This window comes from Atheta coriaria, unplaced genomic scaffold (assembly GCF_025399875.1).
Source record: "Atheta coriaria isolate IRGN ID8LTWV9N9 unplaced genomic scaffold, Caltech_Dcor_3.1 hic_scaffold_8_pilon, whole genome shotgun sequence".
In the NCBI taxonomy this organism is placed as follows: domain Eukaryota; kingdom Metazoa; phylum Arthropoda; class Insecta; order Coleoptera; family Staphylinidae; genus Dalotia; species Dalotia coriaria.
The window spans coordinates 3,773,769-3,792,043 of record NW_027045450.1 but is presented as its reverse complement, the minus strand read 5'-3'; the positions used below and the strand labels follow the sequence as shown (position 1 = coordinate 3,792,043).

Here is an 18,275-nt window from a genome sequence, read left to right as displayed (position 1 = left end):
TATTGACAAAACTTTATATAATTAATTTCTTTAAATTAAAATTGCTAATCTTATTGATAGAATTGACTCTTACTACGAGTATGTCTAGAACAAGAGAATAAAAACGAATTACATTTTTATTAAACACTGCCGGAACGAAGTCGCGGGCAACAGTTCGAAATAAACAATTGTTTGCTTTATTGTAACAAAAAATAAAATGTAAAAGGTGTCTACATGAATAATAACTTAATACTTTCAACTTCAGATCCTAGATCGCAGTACTATTAGCACACTAGTCGAATTTCCTAATAAAAACAAATTACCGAAAACGTGTTATCACGAAGTCTCACATTTAAAACGACTGGAGATCTCTTGAAACCCAGAACAGAAGCTGTATACAACTCGTCGAGCACGAACTAATTTAAACGAATTACCCGCGAGACCAATGCTCATTGCGCACACGTTCACTGCCAACTAGAGCGCACGCAGTGCTCTTATTAAAGACATTTTGTTATTATGATTTAGTATTTTTACGTTTATTACTCCAGCGAAGCTTGCAAGTCGATCCGAAACAAAATGGCACAAAAGATATTTAATGGAAACGCGTGGATAAGGATGATGCTATCTCCGAACGAAACGAATTAACCTTCGAGATATATTTGAAGTAAATACCCGCGCGGGTTTTACTCTTACTATGTGCGCGCCGGCGAGCTTTCTGATGATGTAGCAAATAACGTCGGAAAGCTGCGGGGCTAAAAGAAAATTGTTTATATTTTTCTAAAATATTAACTGGTCGATGCCGGGCTCTGGATCTGGGGCACCGTGCATTGTCATTACACGATCATTCCCCTAGATGTCTGCGCGCGAAACAAAGAAAAGCTTTTGCCGGATTAGGAGAAAAAAAAACGCGGAGGTTTTTGTTGTGAGGGTTCGACCGAAGCGCACTCGGGGGGTACACACATACACTTGAGCCGCATTTAAGCAACCCTATTCAATGAAACAATAAAATGTAATCCGCTCAACTTGCATGAATAATGAGATAAATTAAATTAATTAACGGAAATTAATTCTTCGCCGACAAAGAGCGGAGCATAGATTGCACATTGCCGAGGAGAGGAAACATCGACGCCGCCGGCTTCACTGGAATTATTATTGCAAGAGTATGGGTGAAGGAGTAGCGCAAGAGCGAACGCTCGCGATAAATTGCGATAAAAATTTTAAGCTTCGCTTACGAGCCTTTTGCAGCCTTTCGAATTCTCGATTAATTTTGCTACAGATAAAATATTAATTAACGAACGCAAAGTGAGCGACGGCGGCGGCGGCGGCGGCGGCCGGAAGCCCAATTCTCTCTCGCGCGCGCGCACATAATACAATGCTGATTAATTAAAAGAAAGATTCAATGCAACAATCAAGCGCTACGGGATCGAAAAATGGATGGAAAGAGCATAAAACTCACGTTGGCACGAAATCGCTTACGTTTGCGTTCGCCTTCGACGATTTCGTCTTTTTTTTTTTTCGCCTGGCGGAGTCAATTTTGCTCTTGTCGTGCCTTGATCTTCCTTGGTTCGGCACTCTCTCCCCTTTCAGCACGCCGGGCGAAAGATAGTTCCTTTTATTTCTTTTGGCTGCTACTCGATATTATTGCGCTCTCAAGGAAACCATCGCATGAATCTCAACGTGCGTGACTACCAGCGAGCCTTCAACATTCTGCCACAGAGGAAATACAGCAAATCTCGTCCATGCAGTTTACATCTTCGCACCTGATTTCAAACTAGGTCAATATTATTACCAAAAATTTACTTTTCAAAAATCTGGATAAATTTTGTATTGTTTTTGATAATTCCACGCGTTGAATTCATTTGTATGTTACAACTACAGGTGTTTCATGCGTAGGCAATCAAATTTATTAGCTCCGCATAATTTGCAATCGGATAAATATTGTTTCGTGGTTATACATCAAATGGCATTACCGCCGGCAGTTGTTAGCACGCACCAAAGAATATGCCTAATAATGAGTTGTTACAAGATTTAATATTTCATCGGATTGCCGGGTATTTCCAGTTAACTAGTGGCGTTTAATGGTTTGTTCAAACCTGATTAAAATTCATGAATAGGTTATTACCTAAATGAAATGTTTTCAATCGGGTATTCCAATTGGATATTTATACATGCATTGACATTGTTCACATTATGACCTAAATTTAAAAAATCTGTCAATTCTGATCGGCATTTAAACATTTAAATTATTAATAGGTGTATTTTGTGATTAATTGGTCGCATTGTACTCAAGATAATTTGAAACAAATCGGTCTTGTTCTATGGAAAACTATTACGTACTAGCTTTATCCCGTGGCTTCGCTTGCGTTGAATCCATCAAATAAATATTAGAAAGCAATGAAGTTGCTTCCGTACGCGTCTGTAGTCACAGAAGAAGTAACAATGAAGTAGAATGGCGGGAAGTTTAAAATGGCTGAAAGTATAGTCTATGGAAGTATAGTGTACAGTCTCCATAGTGTAGTCAATTGGATTTGATGTTGACGTAGCTGTCGATAATATAGTGTGATAATACAGTGTGATGGTACTATAGTACTTAGGTTTGAGCTTCATTGCTGGAATGCTAGATGGCGTTAAAGTAGTCAAATAGCCAGATGCAGAGGTATTATTGGCTAAACAATTTCTTTATTTTATTTAAAAAATAATTTTTTTATTGAATAAAAAGTAGCCTATAACCATTCGGGGACCACTAAGAATATGTGTACAAATTTTCATGATGATTGGTTAAGTAGTTTTTGCGTGAAAGTGTAACAAACATCAGGACATTCGCATTTATAATATTAGTAGGGATATTATGTGTGTGTGTATGAAGAGAAATTGCGTACGCTATACAATTCCCGATACCATTACGCAACACTAACAAATTGGTTATCGATAAAATTAATTAGAGTACAGTTAGGGTCTGCCTGAAGGGAGCAAGATAAACGAATGCACGCGAAGCTTATTGCTATAACAATCATATTTTAATTAATTTAAGTTTGCGGCGAGCGTTGGTGTAGTTGTGAGTGTCGCGCGCGCCGCGCGCGCTTAAAATCGATTTCATTCTTCGAGATGATATAGTGGCGTCGATAAACGCGACCGCCAATTGCATGTAATTAAAGTTACATTAAATCGCCGCACTTCTATTCGTAAATCTTCAGCAAGAGAAAATTTTCTTTGTTTTGTTTGTAGGATTTAAAATTTTTCGTGATATTTCTAAACAATCAAATAGAAAAGTTTCTTATACAGCGATTTATTACATTGTGTGATGTAGGAAATGCGATCGAAGATATAAACACATTATGTTTGTTTATTATTTGCGTCCAATGCAGGTTTTTCTCTGCTGAAGACGACCAGGGAGAATAATAATGTCTCTCATCGTTTTGGGCCACCGCCATTATTTTAATGGCGGACTAGATTTTTATTGCCGGTACATTAAATGATAAGAAAAATGCGGAATGTACGAGTGGTCGCCCCTCAAGGAGACACTCTATAAATTAAGCGATATCTGCGTTATCAGCGCGCGGTGGAATAACGCGATGAGAAATTTCTATTAAACAGAGGGTAACGCCGAATGGCGCATTCGAGCATGAGGTATATTTATTTTCGTATCCGCGTCATGTATTAAGTTTTGGCGACTGCTTCTTGGGCCGAATTGAGTTTCTATGCGCACGTTGTTAGGGAATGGGGGGTTGTGCTCCGGGTTTGCCATTTGCCAGTGCAACAGTGGTAGCTAGCATTCGAAGCAATAATTCTGCACGTTTCTTCACTCTCACCTATATCAAGCGTACTTCCAGTAACTTTCCGGGCCACTTGTCTCCATAATATACGTGTGTTTTCACAGCATGTGCGCTCCCAATGTATCTTTTTTCTTTTACAACACGAGCGATGCGAGCTAAGTAAACAACGCCGGGGATAAGGTTTACACTTACGTTATTACATTTGACATTCCGCAAATGTGGCAATCCTGAGCACAATACCCGTAAAAAGAACACAGAAAACAATATGGCAACGAAAAAAGCCTGAAGAAACGTAGCAATTAAATTAAATTTTTATGCGAAATGTTTCCTTGGTGCGCAACTTTATTTCTAAACGCCGAAAGTCGCGTCCTTCTAATAGGCCACGAGCAGTATATCCATTAAAACGGCGCTCACCCCAGCCATTTAGGCATCGACCACGCCGCTGCGCAATTACGACCAAAGAGCGCTTACGGCACGACATATATCATTACGCAATTTATACCGACATTTCAATAATTTCCTGCGACGATTCAACGCCAAATAACGGAATTAAACGAGACTGTAATTAAGTTTGAGCGCGCACCCCTTTCACGATAAACAAGCGCGAGCATGACCAAATACTCGAACGCTCGTTACGTCGTTCGGGTGTGTAATTGCATAATCTAAAAAACATCATTATGACATTGATGATTTTCAGCATTTTTTTCGATTTCAAAACAAAATAAATTCATACTTTCAATAAAGAGGAAAAAATATGGTAATTAACATGCATCCAAAAACACAATTATTTCGAAATATTTTACAAAATTCAGTGCGCGATATGAAAATAGCGAATTTATTCGGCGGGCGCATGCACGTGATGTCAACCAGTGTCCTTTGTGCGGCTCGTTTACTTTTGGCGCCCGACTCTGACAACCCTTTGATATGAACACTGACAGACCCAGCAGAGCGGGCGGCGCGCGTCGCAATGCTTAATCACAAATTGGGTAAAACTGCAGCAAAATTGTCGGACTGACACATAACAGCCAGGCTTCGCCACAGGCTTGCGTCTATTTGCCCCGAGTAAACTAAAGCTGGATATAATGCACAGATGTTTGTAATTACTTTCTATATAAACAGATTTAAAATTGGCCGGCATTTGCATGCAAGCAGAAATGAATGAGTGCAACGTGCTGGACCACAGCAGCCCGGAAAAAAGTATCCCATTGGGCCGGCGAAGAGATGATATGTTTTGAAAATATTTTATTTAAACTCGAATAAAGAGTAACAGTACAAAAACATAATACTCGGGTGCTGGTTTTATGTATACGTCTCTTTATGTTGGATGAATATCTGAATGTTGAGGTTTATCATTGCATGGCCGGACTTGACGTTCATTAAAAAAGCTTTGCGGCGCGAGGTGCGCGCGTTTGACGATAATGAAAGCCGTCGTCGACGGACGACATTCAATATGGCTCGCGTTGGCGATTTCTTTGTCGCACTATGCGTCTTACCGAGAGGAATCACCAACGTTTGAATCACCCGACAGTTACACTCATTACAATGAGTACACATTTTTAATTTTTCAGTTTCTATGCATCACGCATATAAATCAATTGGAGCGGATGATATTAATACATGAACAAAGATCAAACGTAATTGTTTTTTAAGTATCATATAGTCAGTCACCGCGGATGAGCTGTTTAATGCAGCTACGATATATAAAGTGTGCGCTTTTCAAATTTAAAAGTACGACTGCTACTTTTGTGCAGCTCATGCAGCAGGAGTGCTTAACCTGGAATATTTATTAAATTCTCAACAGAAACGCACTTGAGTCATATAATACCCACGATATCATCGTACATGTTGCGCTGCAATAAAGTTGCGCTCAGGAAAAAATTGATAAGTGATTTCTTAAACTACACGAAGTAAATATAAAGAAACTTCAGTTTATTACTCGTAGATATCAATTTTTGCTCCCAACTGCGTCTAAAAGTAACCTAAATAAGTAATTTTTGTTTCTCTGATTTATTTTAATCTAAATTCGTCAATTTTTATGAAAATAAATAAAAATACGTAACTTTACCGCCATCTCGATGTGAATAATATAAATATAACTTTGATTGAATCTCCACCTTTTATTACACCTTTCATTGTGTATTTTTGTTTGATTCTACGCAGACACATGCACATAGAGCCCGCTATTGATTGTATACCGCGAAAAGTAAAGGTGGGAGAGTTCGAAAAGTGCCCAAAGCGCACAGACGAACAAGTATCATTACAGATTACCACTTCAACATATCGAGTCGTAATGAATAATGCTCGAATAACGTTAATATTATTAATGAGTCTTCGCATATTTATCAAAGTCAATCGATAACACATGCCATTCGGTTGGTAATATAATACCTAGTACTTCTGAATTGGTTGTTCGCTGCTGGCATTCGGCAATTCGGCGTGAACGCGAACGCGAGCTAATATCGCGTCGTCAAAGTTTGGCCATATTCAACAATATCGCGAGCGGAAACTTTATTGCGTGTTTATCGAAACTGCGAAAGTCACATGCGGCGCTCTACAATGCGATAGATAGTCGCGCCAGATACGAAAGGAATTAATTAATAAACGCGGCGCGCCATTTAAGTGGCTTGGGAGAAACTTCAGCGTAACACAAGATTGTTTTGTGCCCGCAGAGCCAGACCCTTACGAACTCTAATTTTGTGTATATGTATAAAGTTGTCATTCATCGATTAAAAGACATTAAATGAAAAAAAATGTGACTGTGGTTTAAAATTCGTATAATTTTTGGAAGAATTTGTGATGAAACAGTAAATGAAATGCTTTAAGCAAATTCTAATTGCACGGGGCGCCAGTGGCGAGGACGAGAATCCAATATCAGACGTAACCGACACATACCACATACACCGACGTCCGTGGCGCGGTTAATGATTAATTGATTCCGCTAGGGGTGGGAACGTGCGTCGGCGGCGTCGCTGGAATGGCGCGCAAACGTCTTAGCCAGTCAGTTTAATTGAATCAAATGAATGAAGGTTCCACGGCACCGCAAAATACGTCGACGGGCCACCAACACGAATATTCCCGCTCGGATCAATTGAAAATCCTTTTGGAAGTTTCACATGCAAAAATGCTTTTAATTGTTTCATTCGCATTCGAATTTGAATCCAGGGACGACGAGATTTATAAGCTCTCGCGTTTGTTTCGGGTGTTCTTGTATTGAAATGTACATTTTTGAACTGTTGGATACTCTGGAATGTATATATAGGCATATATCCGGGGGTGGCACAGCAAAAAACAAAACGCTGAGCAATGCTTATTAATAAATGCCGGACTCGGTGGATACTTTGTTTCCACGACACCGAAATAATTTATTATTTCAACGGGAGTATATTTATCTCGATGATATTAGTTCCAGCGGAATTTATCATCTTTCATTTCAACACAGCGCATTCGGACGTAAAACAAATTTAGATGTCTCCCCAAAAATGCGCACTTATTTTCTCTGATGCCATGAGACAAAGGAGATAATAAAAGCAGCGTAATGAAATAACTGAATTCAAAACCATATCGCTCAGAATGGAATAGAATTTGAAAATATGTTTCCTGTCATCATATGACAGGCATGGGAATATGAGATGTGTGTGCGTCGTGAAAAGAAATGCGAAAGGTTTCACCAATATTTGTTATTGTTATAAATGCGGTCGCACCTCACTACCGCCCCGCAAACATTTGATATCACGTGTGACCTGCTACGATATTAATGTACTTAGGATTCGGAGCCGGTGGTGGAGGCGCGCGACCCGGAACGACACACGTATATAAATAAGCACATTGGGACCTATCATATTTCATAAACGCATTCACTCACACACGCATCTGGTCACTTTGTTTCTTTCTCGTTTTTATGTAATACGCCATGTAGACATGGCTGCCGTAACGAATAGATTACACCTTCGGGATCGTTCCGGTTGAATTTAAACGGGGCGCACGCTTTAAATCTCGCTGCCTTGTCGTCGGAAAATATCACACACACAGGGTTAAAACTCCAAGCTGTGTTTTGTGATTATTCACAAATGCAACTTGTTTGTATGCATGCAAGCAAATGTCCTCATCCTGTGGCTCTGCAACTTTTGACTAAAATGTCTCTTCTTGTGTTTGCAGATTTCACCGCGCTGCCGATTCACCGGGTTGTCATCAAAGCCGGCGAGAATAAGTCGCTGTCGTGCCCCGGCGTGAACGAGCATTCCTTGGTGCACGCACTGGAATGGCTCTCGGTGGCGAACAACAACCAAAAGGTTGTCGAGTACATGAAGGACTCGACAACGGTGTGGGTGAACCAGCATCGCATCTCACTGCTAACGGACACGTTCGGTCTCACGTTCCATCCGGCGATGGCCGAAGACAGCGGCGACTACGTGTGTCTGGTGAACAGTCGGCCGAAGCCGGACGCTTTGGTGCGCCTCATCGTACAAGGTTAATTGTGTTCATTAGCGTTACTAGCGCGTACTCGGGCGTAATGCGTCGACATGTGCGTATACACAGAGGCTTCCAGAAGGGAAAAACGCTGTCCTCAAGCGAGGATTCATGCCGCTCGATCGCTTGCATTGGCCGTTTGCCAAATGAACCACTTTATTACATCCTTCTTTTTTTTCCGCTTGTCCGGGATAAATAAATGGGGTATTATGGCTGATCCTTCGCTTTTTCTGCGCTTCGCACGTGATTCACTGATTTTCGTTCCAGGAAAAGTGATTTCGCCCACGTTCATAGCCCTTGTTCTAATTATTTCCACCTCCGTTCATATTTTAAATGTTTTTATCGTTTATTCAACATTTAACCATTTAAAATTGTCAAATCATACAACATTCCAACTAAAGTGTAAATCATTTACAAACATAGTAGCTACTATTAAGCCGTCGATTCACAGATCAATCATTCCTAGCGAATTGCGTCCATACCGTTGGAAAACATCAATATTATTCCACCGATAATATATCTCCGCTAGGCGTGCGTGGTTTAGCTCTGGTGGGAATAAACAGAATGCAAAAAGTGGCGGAATGGAGGGAAAAAACTTTTCGAATTTATATCAAAAACGAATATCGAAAGTTTTATTGATTTTTAAAAATCTCGCACAGCAGCAAAACTAAGCTCGTAAGTTAAATCGAGTCTGAGGCCGACAGCATAACTTTAAAAATTGTTCTAAATAAGTTACTTTCTGACGTTTGGGGGTGCTGCGGATACGCGTGGCACTCGGTGTTGCCGCCCTTGCGTGCCAGCAGTGTGTGAACGCAATTAAACTCACAAACTTCTCGCAGAAGTGGAGTTTTTCGCAAGTCGTGTGCCTATATCCACGGCGCAAGATATATAGGTGTTTATGGCGACAACGTACTACCAACATTTTTCTATTACGAACATGAACCAATGCTTTGGTATTAGTTTCATAGCGTCCTTCTGCAACCATTATAGGAAGGTTTTAGAGCAAATGTAGCGTGAAATGATCATCGGCCTTGCAAAGAAACTTTTTTAAAACATTTTGTCCGGTGAAAAACAGTTGATTTCTGCAACAGAAAATATTCCTTCATTATATATTTACTAGAAGAAATTTTACCAGCATGGTGCTTTCCCTGTTGTGTTGTTATTCGATAGTTTGCGCCCGTGACAAATCGATTGCGTGATAAACACAAGCCTCGGTTGTTTGGAAATTTTTAAAACGACACACTGCCACACTGCGACACATATGCGCCGATTGCTTGTCTATGCTTTTGCACAATGCGCTTGCGAACCACTGGCTGCGACTGAAATATTAAATTTACCGTGAGATCGACTCGCTGGGGTATGGCCGCCGACAGCCGCCATCTCTATGTTTCGTCGTCATCACATATTTAACTTAGCGTCGACATCGTTTCTCCAAAACTATCCGCCCGTACCTTCCCACGGAATATTTGAATTAAATTTGTATCGGTTTCAATAACATCAATATCAGTTTGTTAATAGATAAACTTGGGATTTGCATATTCAATGAACCGGTACAAGTTTCCGGGAAGGTTCTTCAACATAGAAAAAATTTGATGCTTATCTTACAGCTGCTATTATTCCCTGTTAGCTGTGTTTAGTTCATAGTTAAATATCTTGGGCGTCGTTAGCAAAAATGCATCAGGGATATAAACTGCTCATTAAATAAATAAAGAAAATGAGATTGTGATTGCCACATGCATTCAACTTTCATGAATAGGTTACATTCATCACTCTTATAATGTCATAGTTTTTTATTGTTTTTTTTTTTATATAAAAATGTCGATAGGTAATGAACAAATAAAGGTATATCTATTTTCAATAACGTAATAAGATTGAAGATAATATATCTGTGTGTTATACACATTTTCACAAAAAAATATGAACAGGTTGGATTGACAAAGGGATATGTATATCGAAGTTCAGAAAAATCGATTGCAACTTCATCATTAAATGCTGCCTCAGAGCCCTAGCGCATCGCGTCCCCAATGGCAACACAGGCCATACCAAATTGGGCGCGTTCTGAATTCACCGCCCGGTCGGAAAAATTGTGGTTTTATGTAAAAATGTAGGGCAGAACGTTGAGCGCGCGCCACAATCAGATGCGATGTAAGCACAAGCACGCATACTCCCAACAACTTAATTCCTACACTGCCAAATATCTCTGTGTGTTAGCTTTACTCCTATATATGATCCCTAGCTAGCGTACAAAGTTGGAGACTTTTAATGAATGTTTGTTCCATTTTATGACATTTTTTTGGGGGACATGCAATTCATTCAAGCAGTACATAAATAGAAAGGATAATAAGAGAAATAGAAGGCATATATATCGAGCACCTTCACCTGACGTAAGCACGAAAAGCAGATGCAAATAACATGAGTATACATTGTGTTAATAGTCGCGACTCCTCGTAAAATGCAATCTATAAACACGAAGGGGCTGGTACTCAAGGCGGCCATAACGGTGCGCAAAAAGGTCCAAAAAGGACTGAAACGACGATTGCTAGTTTGCGTACATGTATTCGCGGCCTGTTTGCCTACTTTTATGCGCTTCTGAAATATGTACGAGTTCGTTTTCTTTACTCTACAGCATTAAGTTACGAGTGTGTAAGAGAGAACATTGATCTACATGCTACAAGGTTGCCGATCACACCTTTTGCTTCACCTCTGTCATAGATTCAACAGCGTCGAATACACGGAAATTTAATTATGATACCGCCCGTAATTGCTATATGAAGTGATCTCGACAGAGAATGATGTTTTAGCATAGAACAACAATGTACTGATATGAAAACAACATTTAAACATGAAGATTATCTATATTCTAAGCTAATTTTCTTGGTAAATGTCAGGAATAATTAAATATCACTTGATTTTGTGTCATACTAACTGCAGTAAATATTAGTTGGATAAAATTTGAGCTTTCCTTTGACAGTCAACCAGCATACGTAAAGATAACTTTGAAATAACACGCGGTGGAGGCGCCGGGCAAGTACTTGTATATAAGCGACACCGAACAGAAGATAAGTTCGTGTTTTATATCAGCGCCAACAAGATTCGAAACACATGCCAATATGATGGTAGTATATAAACGTATTCTATTGGAGCACGTGCCGTATTTGTTTGTATAAAAAATGCTTTTATTATATATGAAGGTTTGATGGACGTTTATATGATGCAAACATGAACAAAATTCAAGAATTCGTAATTCATGCGATTTTCTTTGTTTTTTTTTTTATTTTTCTTGACGTTTGGTTCAGATATTCAGTTCAATATTTAGTAAATTTACTTTAATTTCAAGTAGAATTTGGAAAATTTGTGTAGAAATTTTTTTGTTGGTGGTTTTTCTTTGTTCGGTTTGGTATTGAACACTATATTCGGTAGGAATAGTGTATTTGTGCAAAAACCACGCTCGATGATCTCACTTTAGCCAAACTGTCGGAAGGCAGAGTAAAAAATGAACTGAATAGCGGGGACTCGTTCTTAACACGAACCAAGTCACTCAGTCATTTCTATCTTTCCTTCAGATCTTTCCCTGGGTCGATACTATTAATGCAATGTCCTTTATCTTATACAGAGTGCGCAAAAAATAATAAAATTTAATTGATTTATCCTCAAGAAAAAAAACTTAAAATGTATTGATTTTTCGTATATTTTTCCATATAAATGGAATAATACTCGTCGGTTGCCATTTTCTGTTGAATTTAAATATTCACAGAACAACATCGTCTCTGTAATATATCGCTTACTTGTTCAGAATTCCAAATGCATGAAAATAGAATATGCATCTATTAGAGTGGCGAGTTATATTGTCTCCTCGCATTCACAGGAAATATCCAACCATCTGCTGTTAAAATACGAGTACATCCGAAGTGCATGAAAATATTTTAGTGACTAAATATAAATAGTTAGATCGTTTATGAATCGTTTAAAACGAGCGCCGAATTCGCAAAACGATCGTCCATCAGACCTCCTCGCCTAAGCCGGCTGCATTTAGTTTTAATCCAACCCGACGATGGGATTAGCACGCCGCGTGTACGTTGAAACACACATTTCTCGCCAATATTCGAACGCAGTGCGCCGAATGGCCGTCATAACCGTAAACGTCCGCGCTGCAACCACGCCAGAGTCTCCATTGTTCTTTGATTTCGTTTAAATGCATGAAACATGAAATGAGGTGTTAAGCTGCTCGCCCCAATGGCGGAATTAACTACACAGAAGGTTATTCCGCACGGCAGCGCCCTTTAAGTACGGGCGAACGCGTGAGTTGTCCTTCCGGTTGTTCCAGTCGGACGGCGGCGCACGTTACTTGTTTTCACTGAGTGCAGATCCGGCCACAAATTTACATATCCGTGCCGGAATGAAAACCAATCGCCTGTGGATAGTCGCATGGTCAAGGAGATTTAAGAATTACGTTCCCGACAATGCGAAGATGCCCTCAGGGCGTCCTGGGCGTCGATCGGTAGGCTTAACACGTAGTTCCCGAGATTAGATTTTTTAGTGTCCCTGCCCTTATCGGGTTTTAACATGGCAAGCACTCAAGGGCGGCAATGCATACTAAAATGGTACTCACTTTCCATTAGGTTTCATGCAGATTAAAAATATACTATTTTTTTAACTTCTTTAAAATACTAAAAAACGGATTTTTTGTTTTGGTGTGTAATTCAGGCAATTTGCTTTGTCCAAACGAGATTGTAGCACCGAACAGTGGTTTATTCTCCTTGGACAGCATGTACGATAACCAAAAGAAACTCGCACAAGGAATGAAAAAAGCTTGCGCTCGAGGGAATATTGATTTTGTAATAGTAAATTGCGATAGAGCTTGTGTTTACGGGTATTCGAGAAATGCGAATAGATTTTATAACGGAGCGGATAAAAGGCGAGTCATCCTATCTTATTCGTTCGTGTTACAACCGTGGGGAACACATGTCCGGAGATGTTTTCTCGGATAATGAAAGAGCGCGCAGCATCCTAACCCACTCGTATGTTAAAAAAACCCGGAGGTATACTTCAGGCAAATGCAGAAAAAAAATTACTTCTCCATCATAATGCCTCATAGTTGAACATAGCTTTCTCTCACCTGATGCATTTAGTAACTTATATCGATTAGGAAACGCACTGTAAATAAATTGTTTCGTGTGGTAATGACCGTGGCGGAAGCAGCGTTTAACGAACAGTAGCGGATTGTTACTGCTGGTTACAATATTGTATGGGGTAGCTTATATTGCGCTTTATGCGGTGGGTAATGGTTGGTGTGTATTGCTTATGCATGTGCGTCCTTTATGTTTCAGATGTGCCCGATCCGCCTGGCCGGCCGCTCATCATGAGCTTTACGTCCCGCTCGGTCAACGTCTCCTGGGCACCCTCGCAAGACACCCATCATAGTCCGATCACGCATTACATCATACACACAAGGTAAGTGAATTAATTGCGCATTACAACTATGTCACGAATGCAATTCCACGTCCTAGGAGACAATATCTAAGCGAAAATTCTTAATCTTTATCCTAAACTAATTAAAAATATGCGTTTGTGTTGTATGGTGTTGACGTCCATGCATAGTAAAATAGACTCAACAGAGGATTACGATGCGAAAGCGGGTTCCGATAGAGCGCATCGTAGTGCAGCCGAAACTTGCGCGCCGCCATTGTTGAATCGAATCTGATTTACATTCTGCACATGTCTTGCTCCAGAATATCTTTACACTGCCACCACTGTGCCGAAAAGCGGCCGAATACGTGTACATGCCGCCGATACATGCGAGTTTCCTGCGCGCCGGCTTAATACAATTTCGAATAGCTTTCAACAAGCGTCGCTTACATCTATCGCATGCACGCGCGTCCGACATAATACGATTCCTATCGGATACTCCTGAAGAGGGACGTTTCGGGCCCACGGATCGCCGATATAAGCCGGCGACCGGCAGCGGCCAAAAATGGCCGATCCACGGAGATAGGAATCATGCAAAAATTACGTTGTCGGCCTTGGAATCCAAAGACATCGTTTTTTGGACTTTTTAAAGTTTTTTTTTTGGTGCTTTTCAATGGGGGCGCGCATTTTGACCAACACCTCAAAATCAATCCATCGGTGGCTTAAGAGAATATAGAATACTAGCTTTAACCCTTGGCTTCGCTCGCGAATATCTAAAATAATGAAGTTGCTTCCGTACGCGTCTGTAGTCACAGAAGAAGTAACAATGAAGTAGAATGGCGGGAAGTTTAAAATGGCAGAAAGTATAGTCTATGGAAGTATAGTGTACAGTCTCCATAGTGTAGTCAATTGGATTTGATGTTGACGTAGCTGTCGGTAATACAGTGTGATAATACAGTGTGATGGTACTATAGTACTTAGGTTTGAGCTTCATTGCTGGAATGCTAGATGGCGTTAAAGTAGTCAAATAACCAGATGCAGAGGTATTATTGGCTAAACAATTTCTTTATTTTATTTAAAAAATATTTTTTTTTATTAAATAAAAAGTAGCCTATAACCATTCGGGGACCACTAAGAATGTGTGTACAAGTTTTCATGATGATCGGTTAAGTAGTTTTTGCGTCAAAGTGTAACAAACATCAGGACTTTCGCATTTATAATATTAGTAGGGATTGAATCAACAAAGAATATTATCGCGATAATAAACATTGAATACCATTTGGTTTGATGAAATTGTATTCACATTTGTAGTGTATAACTACTTCATACTAAAAAAAGTATTCATGCGCTTTAACTTTATCACAGTTCATCGTACCGTGTAGCAATCAGGCCCGCAATTTTTATACCACGTATGGCCACTCTAATTTTATTTCCGCTAAAACTTTGTTTACAATTTATGCATTGTTGTTTGTTTTTATGTTGTTTAATCTTTGAGGTAAAAAATCGCGAAACCTGGGTGCACTCATACAGTCCACTTGTAACTTGTTTAGGTATTGTGAAAGTACTCTTGCACTGCGCACAATCCATGAGATGAAAAATCACATTCAAACAACTATTAACTTTCAATGATTTCAAACGGCTGCATTGTTGGTAGAAACTCCGGCGGTAACTAATTAATATCGTGCTTTGGCTGCTTTGTGGAGCAATTTAGAAAACAACCTCTAGAGAAATTAAAACTTGGCTGAGCTCAGGTGTAAATCAACAATGCTTTTGAACCTGTTTGCTGGTATACTACAGAGAAATATCTATAGAAATATTTTGAAAAATATTAAATTAATATAGCTTCAATTGCAAATTCCCTGACCAATAAAATTATTGACGTCCGAGTAATCGATCAAATTTAATTTACTCGCCGCGTTTAGAAGGAAAATATTTTTCTACTGCCTCGGTTATCGATACTTTTCTTTTACATAAAGCCACTGCGCGTGCCGTCAACCCAAGAAAATATTTATATAGACATTTACGCGACAGCAAAGAAGCATCGATATAGTTTTACAATTTTTGTTGTAAAACTGCAACGATGCTATATTTTTCTGCTGGTCAACTGCTTGACTGACATGTTTAGCCCGTGTCTTGCAATTTTAGCTTATCGCTATAAGATCAAAATTCTCCTCTTCTCACTGTCCACTTTGTGGTTGTGTATGCAAGTAGATCCATGATATTTTTCAATCCACAAAACGCCGCAAGCAAACCAGAACGCCAATACACCACCACGTTGACGGAGAGAGTTTTCAGGATCGAACGTTTATCAGGATATTTGTTTTTCCTCCCTGCCAGGATGCATTCTAGATTGAACGGATATTAACGAAATATAACTCGGGCGCATTTATACTCCTCCTCTGCTCACCGTTGCAAGCATTTTTCAATTAGGAAATTTCATACCTACATCAAAACAATTTCCATGACATTTTCATGCCACAAGTGCGAATTAATGACATTAAAAAAGTCAGCATAAACCGATTTATTCTGCTAAACTAATAAACTCACCAAATGCATGCCAGGTATATAATGATGACGGAATACTTAATGCTAGGTTCTGCAGAAATTGATGTGTTTTATGTGCATGGAAGCATGCACCACATTACGAACGAAATCGCTCATAATTCCAACAAGGTATGCGCAACTCAAAAAAGTTGTACGCTGTCGAGATACAAACGAAACAAATGAGGTTTGCGTTCTGCTGTTTGCTGCAAATGCAAGCCACCGGCTTAACCCTTATTAAGTCATTTTGTACAACTCCTGCATTCTGTCTGGCTGGTCGAAAAATGCTAACATGGTGTCGGCTTGCACGGCCATCGCGTGAGACGTCGGATTATTATTATGCACGATATTAAATTAATATTTTAAGCAGGAGCGCGGTATGCGCGGCAAAACTGCATCAACAATTCGCCGGAGCGTATTATTTCATGTCAGTCATATGTTAGCGGATTCCGGTGGGGGGCCAACACGCCCCAGAGAAATCTGGGAAAACTTGAAAGTACGGATTACGCGGCCATAATCGCCGCTAGAGCGCAGAAAGTTATCGGAATGAATGGGCTCTACATCATTCGATCGCGTTCGATATTCGAGGGTCGGTCACCCTGCATTAGGCGTCGGACACTTGGTTCTTTTTGGTCGCATCTGTTTGTTTGTTTTGATCCGGAACGATATTCCACTCTGATTGCTGAGTTTATTAAAAGCGGCCAGCTTTACGGACGTGATACGGCCGCGCATCCAGTTTTCCTTTCTGGTGCTTCAAACGTTCTTCGAGTTCTTTTCTTTTTTTTTTTTACTTTTCAACTCTGTTTTACTGCACCACCCTCGAGAGTCCGCCCGTCACACGGACGCGCGCCGATATCGCCTTATCGTTGCGGCAAACGTTTGGAAAACTTTGCTTTGAAGGCGCGCTGGGCTGCGTTGGCGTTGGCATTCGGTGTATACCTGATCGCAGATAAAGCGGCTAAGCCGCCACCGGAACGGAACGCCTTCAGATTTTGGCAGATTACGCTTGTCAAACATAAGTTAAAATAACTTTTTAAGGATAAATGTTCTTTGTTTGAAATAGAGCGAACGCGTCGGCATAAATCATCCACTTCTAATTCAGTTATAGTAGATCGGTCGATGTGATAAAGCTGCCATTCGTCGCACCGCACCGTTTCGCATTGTCGCAGGAGCTATTGCAAGTGCATTCCACTTTGAGTGCCGAAAAATTCATCCGTGGGAAATTTTTCTACCGCCCTACTTGTGCGAAATTTTAGTTTGATTTCGGTGCGCTTGTTTTTCGCAAATGCAAGGAATTTAATCACCGCGCACACGCCCTGGTTTGATTCGCCGACAACGCGCGTACTAGCGGGTAGCATTCGATCGTGAAAGCCGCAATTAAGCTGGAACTAATTTCATAACTCAAACTCGCTTGGTTGCAATTTTTCGATCAATATTTATAGCGGTGCACACGAAAAGTTACTCGTAAATTCAACGCAATGAAATTCTACAACAAAAAAATATTTATTAGCTTTTGTTCATGCCAAATAAAAGGAATGCTGATGATCGACTACGCAAAATTTCATTTCAATAAACTTAATTTTTCAAAAATTAAAGAATGTTAGGTTTTATTATCACTGAAGATGTATCTACTGATATTTCCGGAATTTTATGTCGACTCGAAGGTTTTTAAATTTTTTTTTGTTAAACAAGAATGGTATCCATCCGTATTGCGTGTTTCTCGCTTAGTACCAGCTATCGGTTGAGTGTAATGTTTAATTTAAAACTACCGTTGCGCGGCATTAATGAACCGTTGTATTATTAACGAGCGTGTGCCTATATAGTCACGGATGTTTAACCAAAGCACGCGTTATCCGCCATCGGATCGTTTTTATCCGCCATTACCAGTCATGTGCCATATTCTTGGATTCCGCGTGCGTATGAATTTTAAAACCGTCTCTCTGTCGGGTCTTGGCCCCAGCTTGTTTTTGGCCGCAACGCATAAATATTGATTGCGGGTCATAAATTACGAAACGCATAAATTAGCATTTCTTTAATATTAGCGCCACCGTCGAATGCATAAATCATGCGAAGAGAAGCGAAGATCGCTGCTGCCTTGGTGTGCAAATA

The 18,275-nt window shown here is 40.0% G+C and overlaps 1 protein-coding gene and 1 long non-coding RNA gene across 4 annotated transcripts in view; one reads left to right on the top strand and one right to left on the bottom strand.

Moving 5' to 3' along the window:
- The window catches only part of Ptp99A (Protein tyrosine phosphatase 99A), a 102,461-nt gene that overhangs the window by 4,561 nt on the left and 79,625 nt on the right, over positions 1–18,275 (top strand). For all 3 annotated transcript variants that reach the window (XM_065309440.1, XM_065309439.1, XM_065309438.1), the window contains exons 2-3: positions 7,908–8,219; positions 13,547–13,670. In XM_065309440.1, the coding sequence (XP_065165512.1) occupies positions 7,908–8,219; positions 13,547–13,670 (436 nt within the window). The remainder of the gene's footprint in view (positions 1–7,907; positions 8,220–13,546; positions 13,671–18,275) is intronic.
- Positions 9,279–18,275, bottom strand: part of LOC135797205 (uncharacterized) — a 39,093-nt gene continuing 30,096 nt past the window's right edge. The window contains exon 3 of the long non-coding RNA XR_010549492.1: positions 9,279–9,301. This is a non-coding gene — a long non-coding RNA (uncharacterized lncRNA). The remainder of the gene's footprint in view (positions 9,302–18,275) is intronic.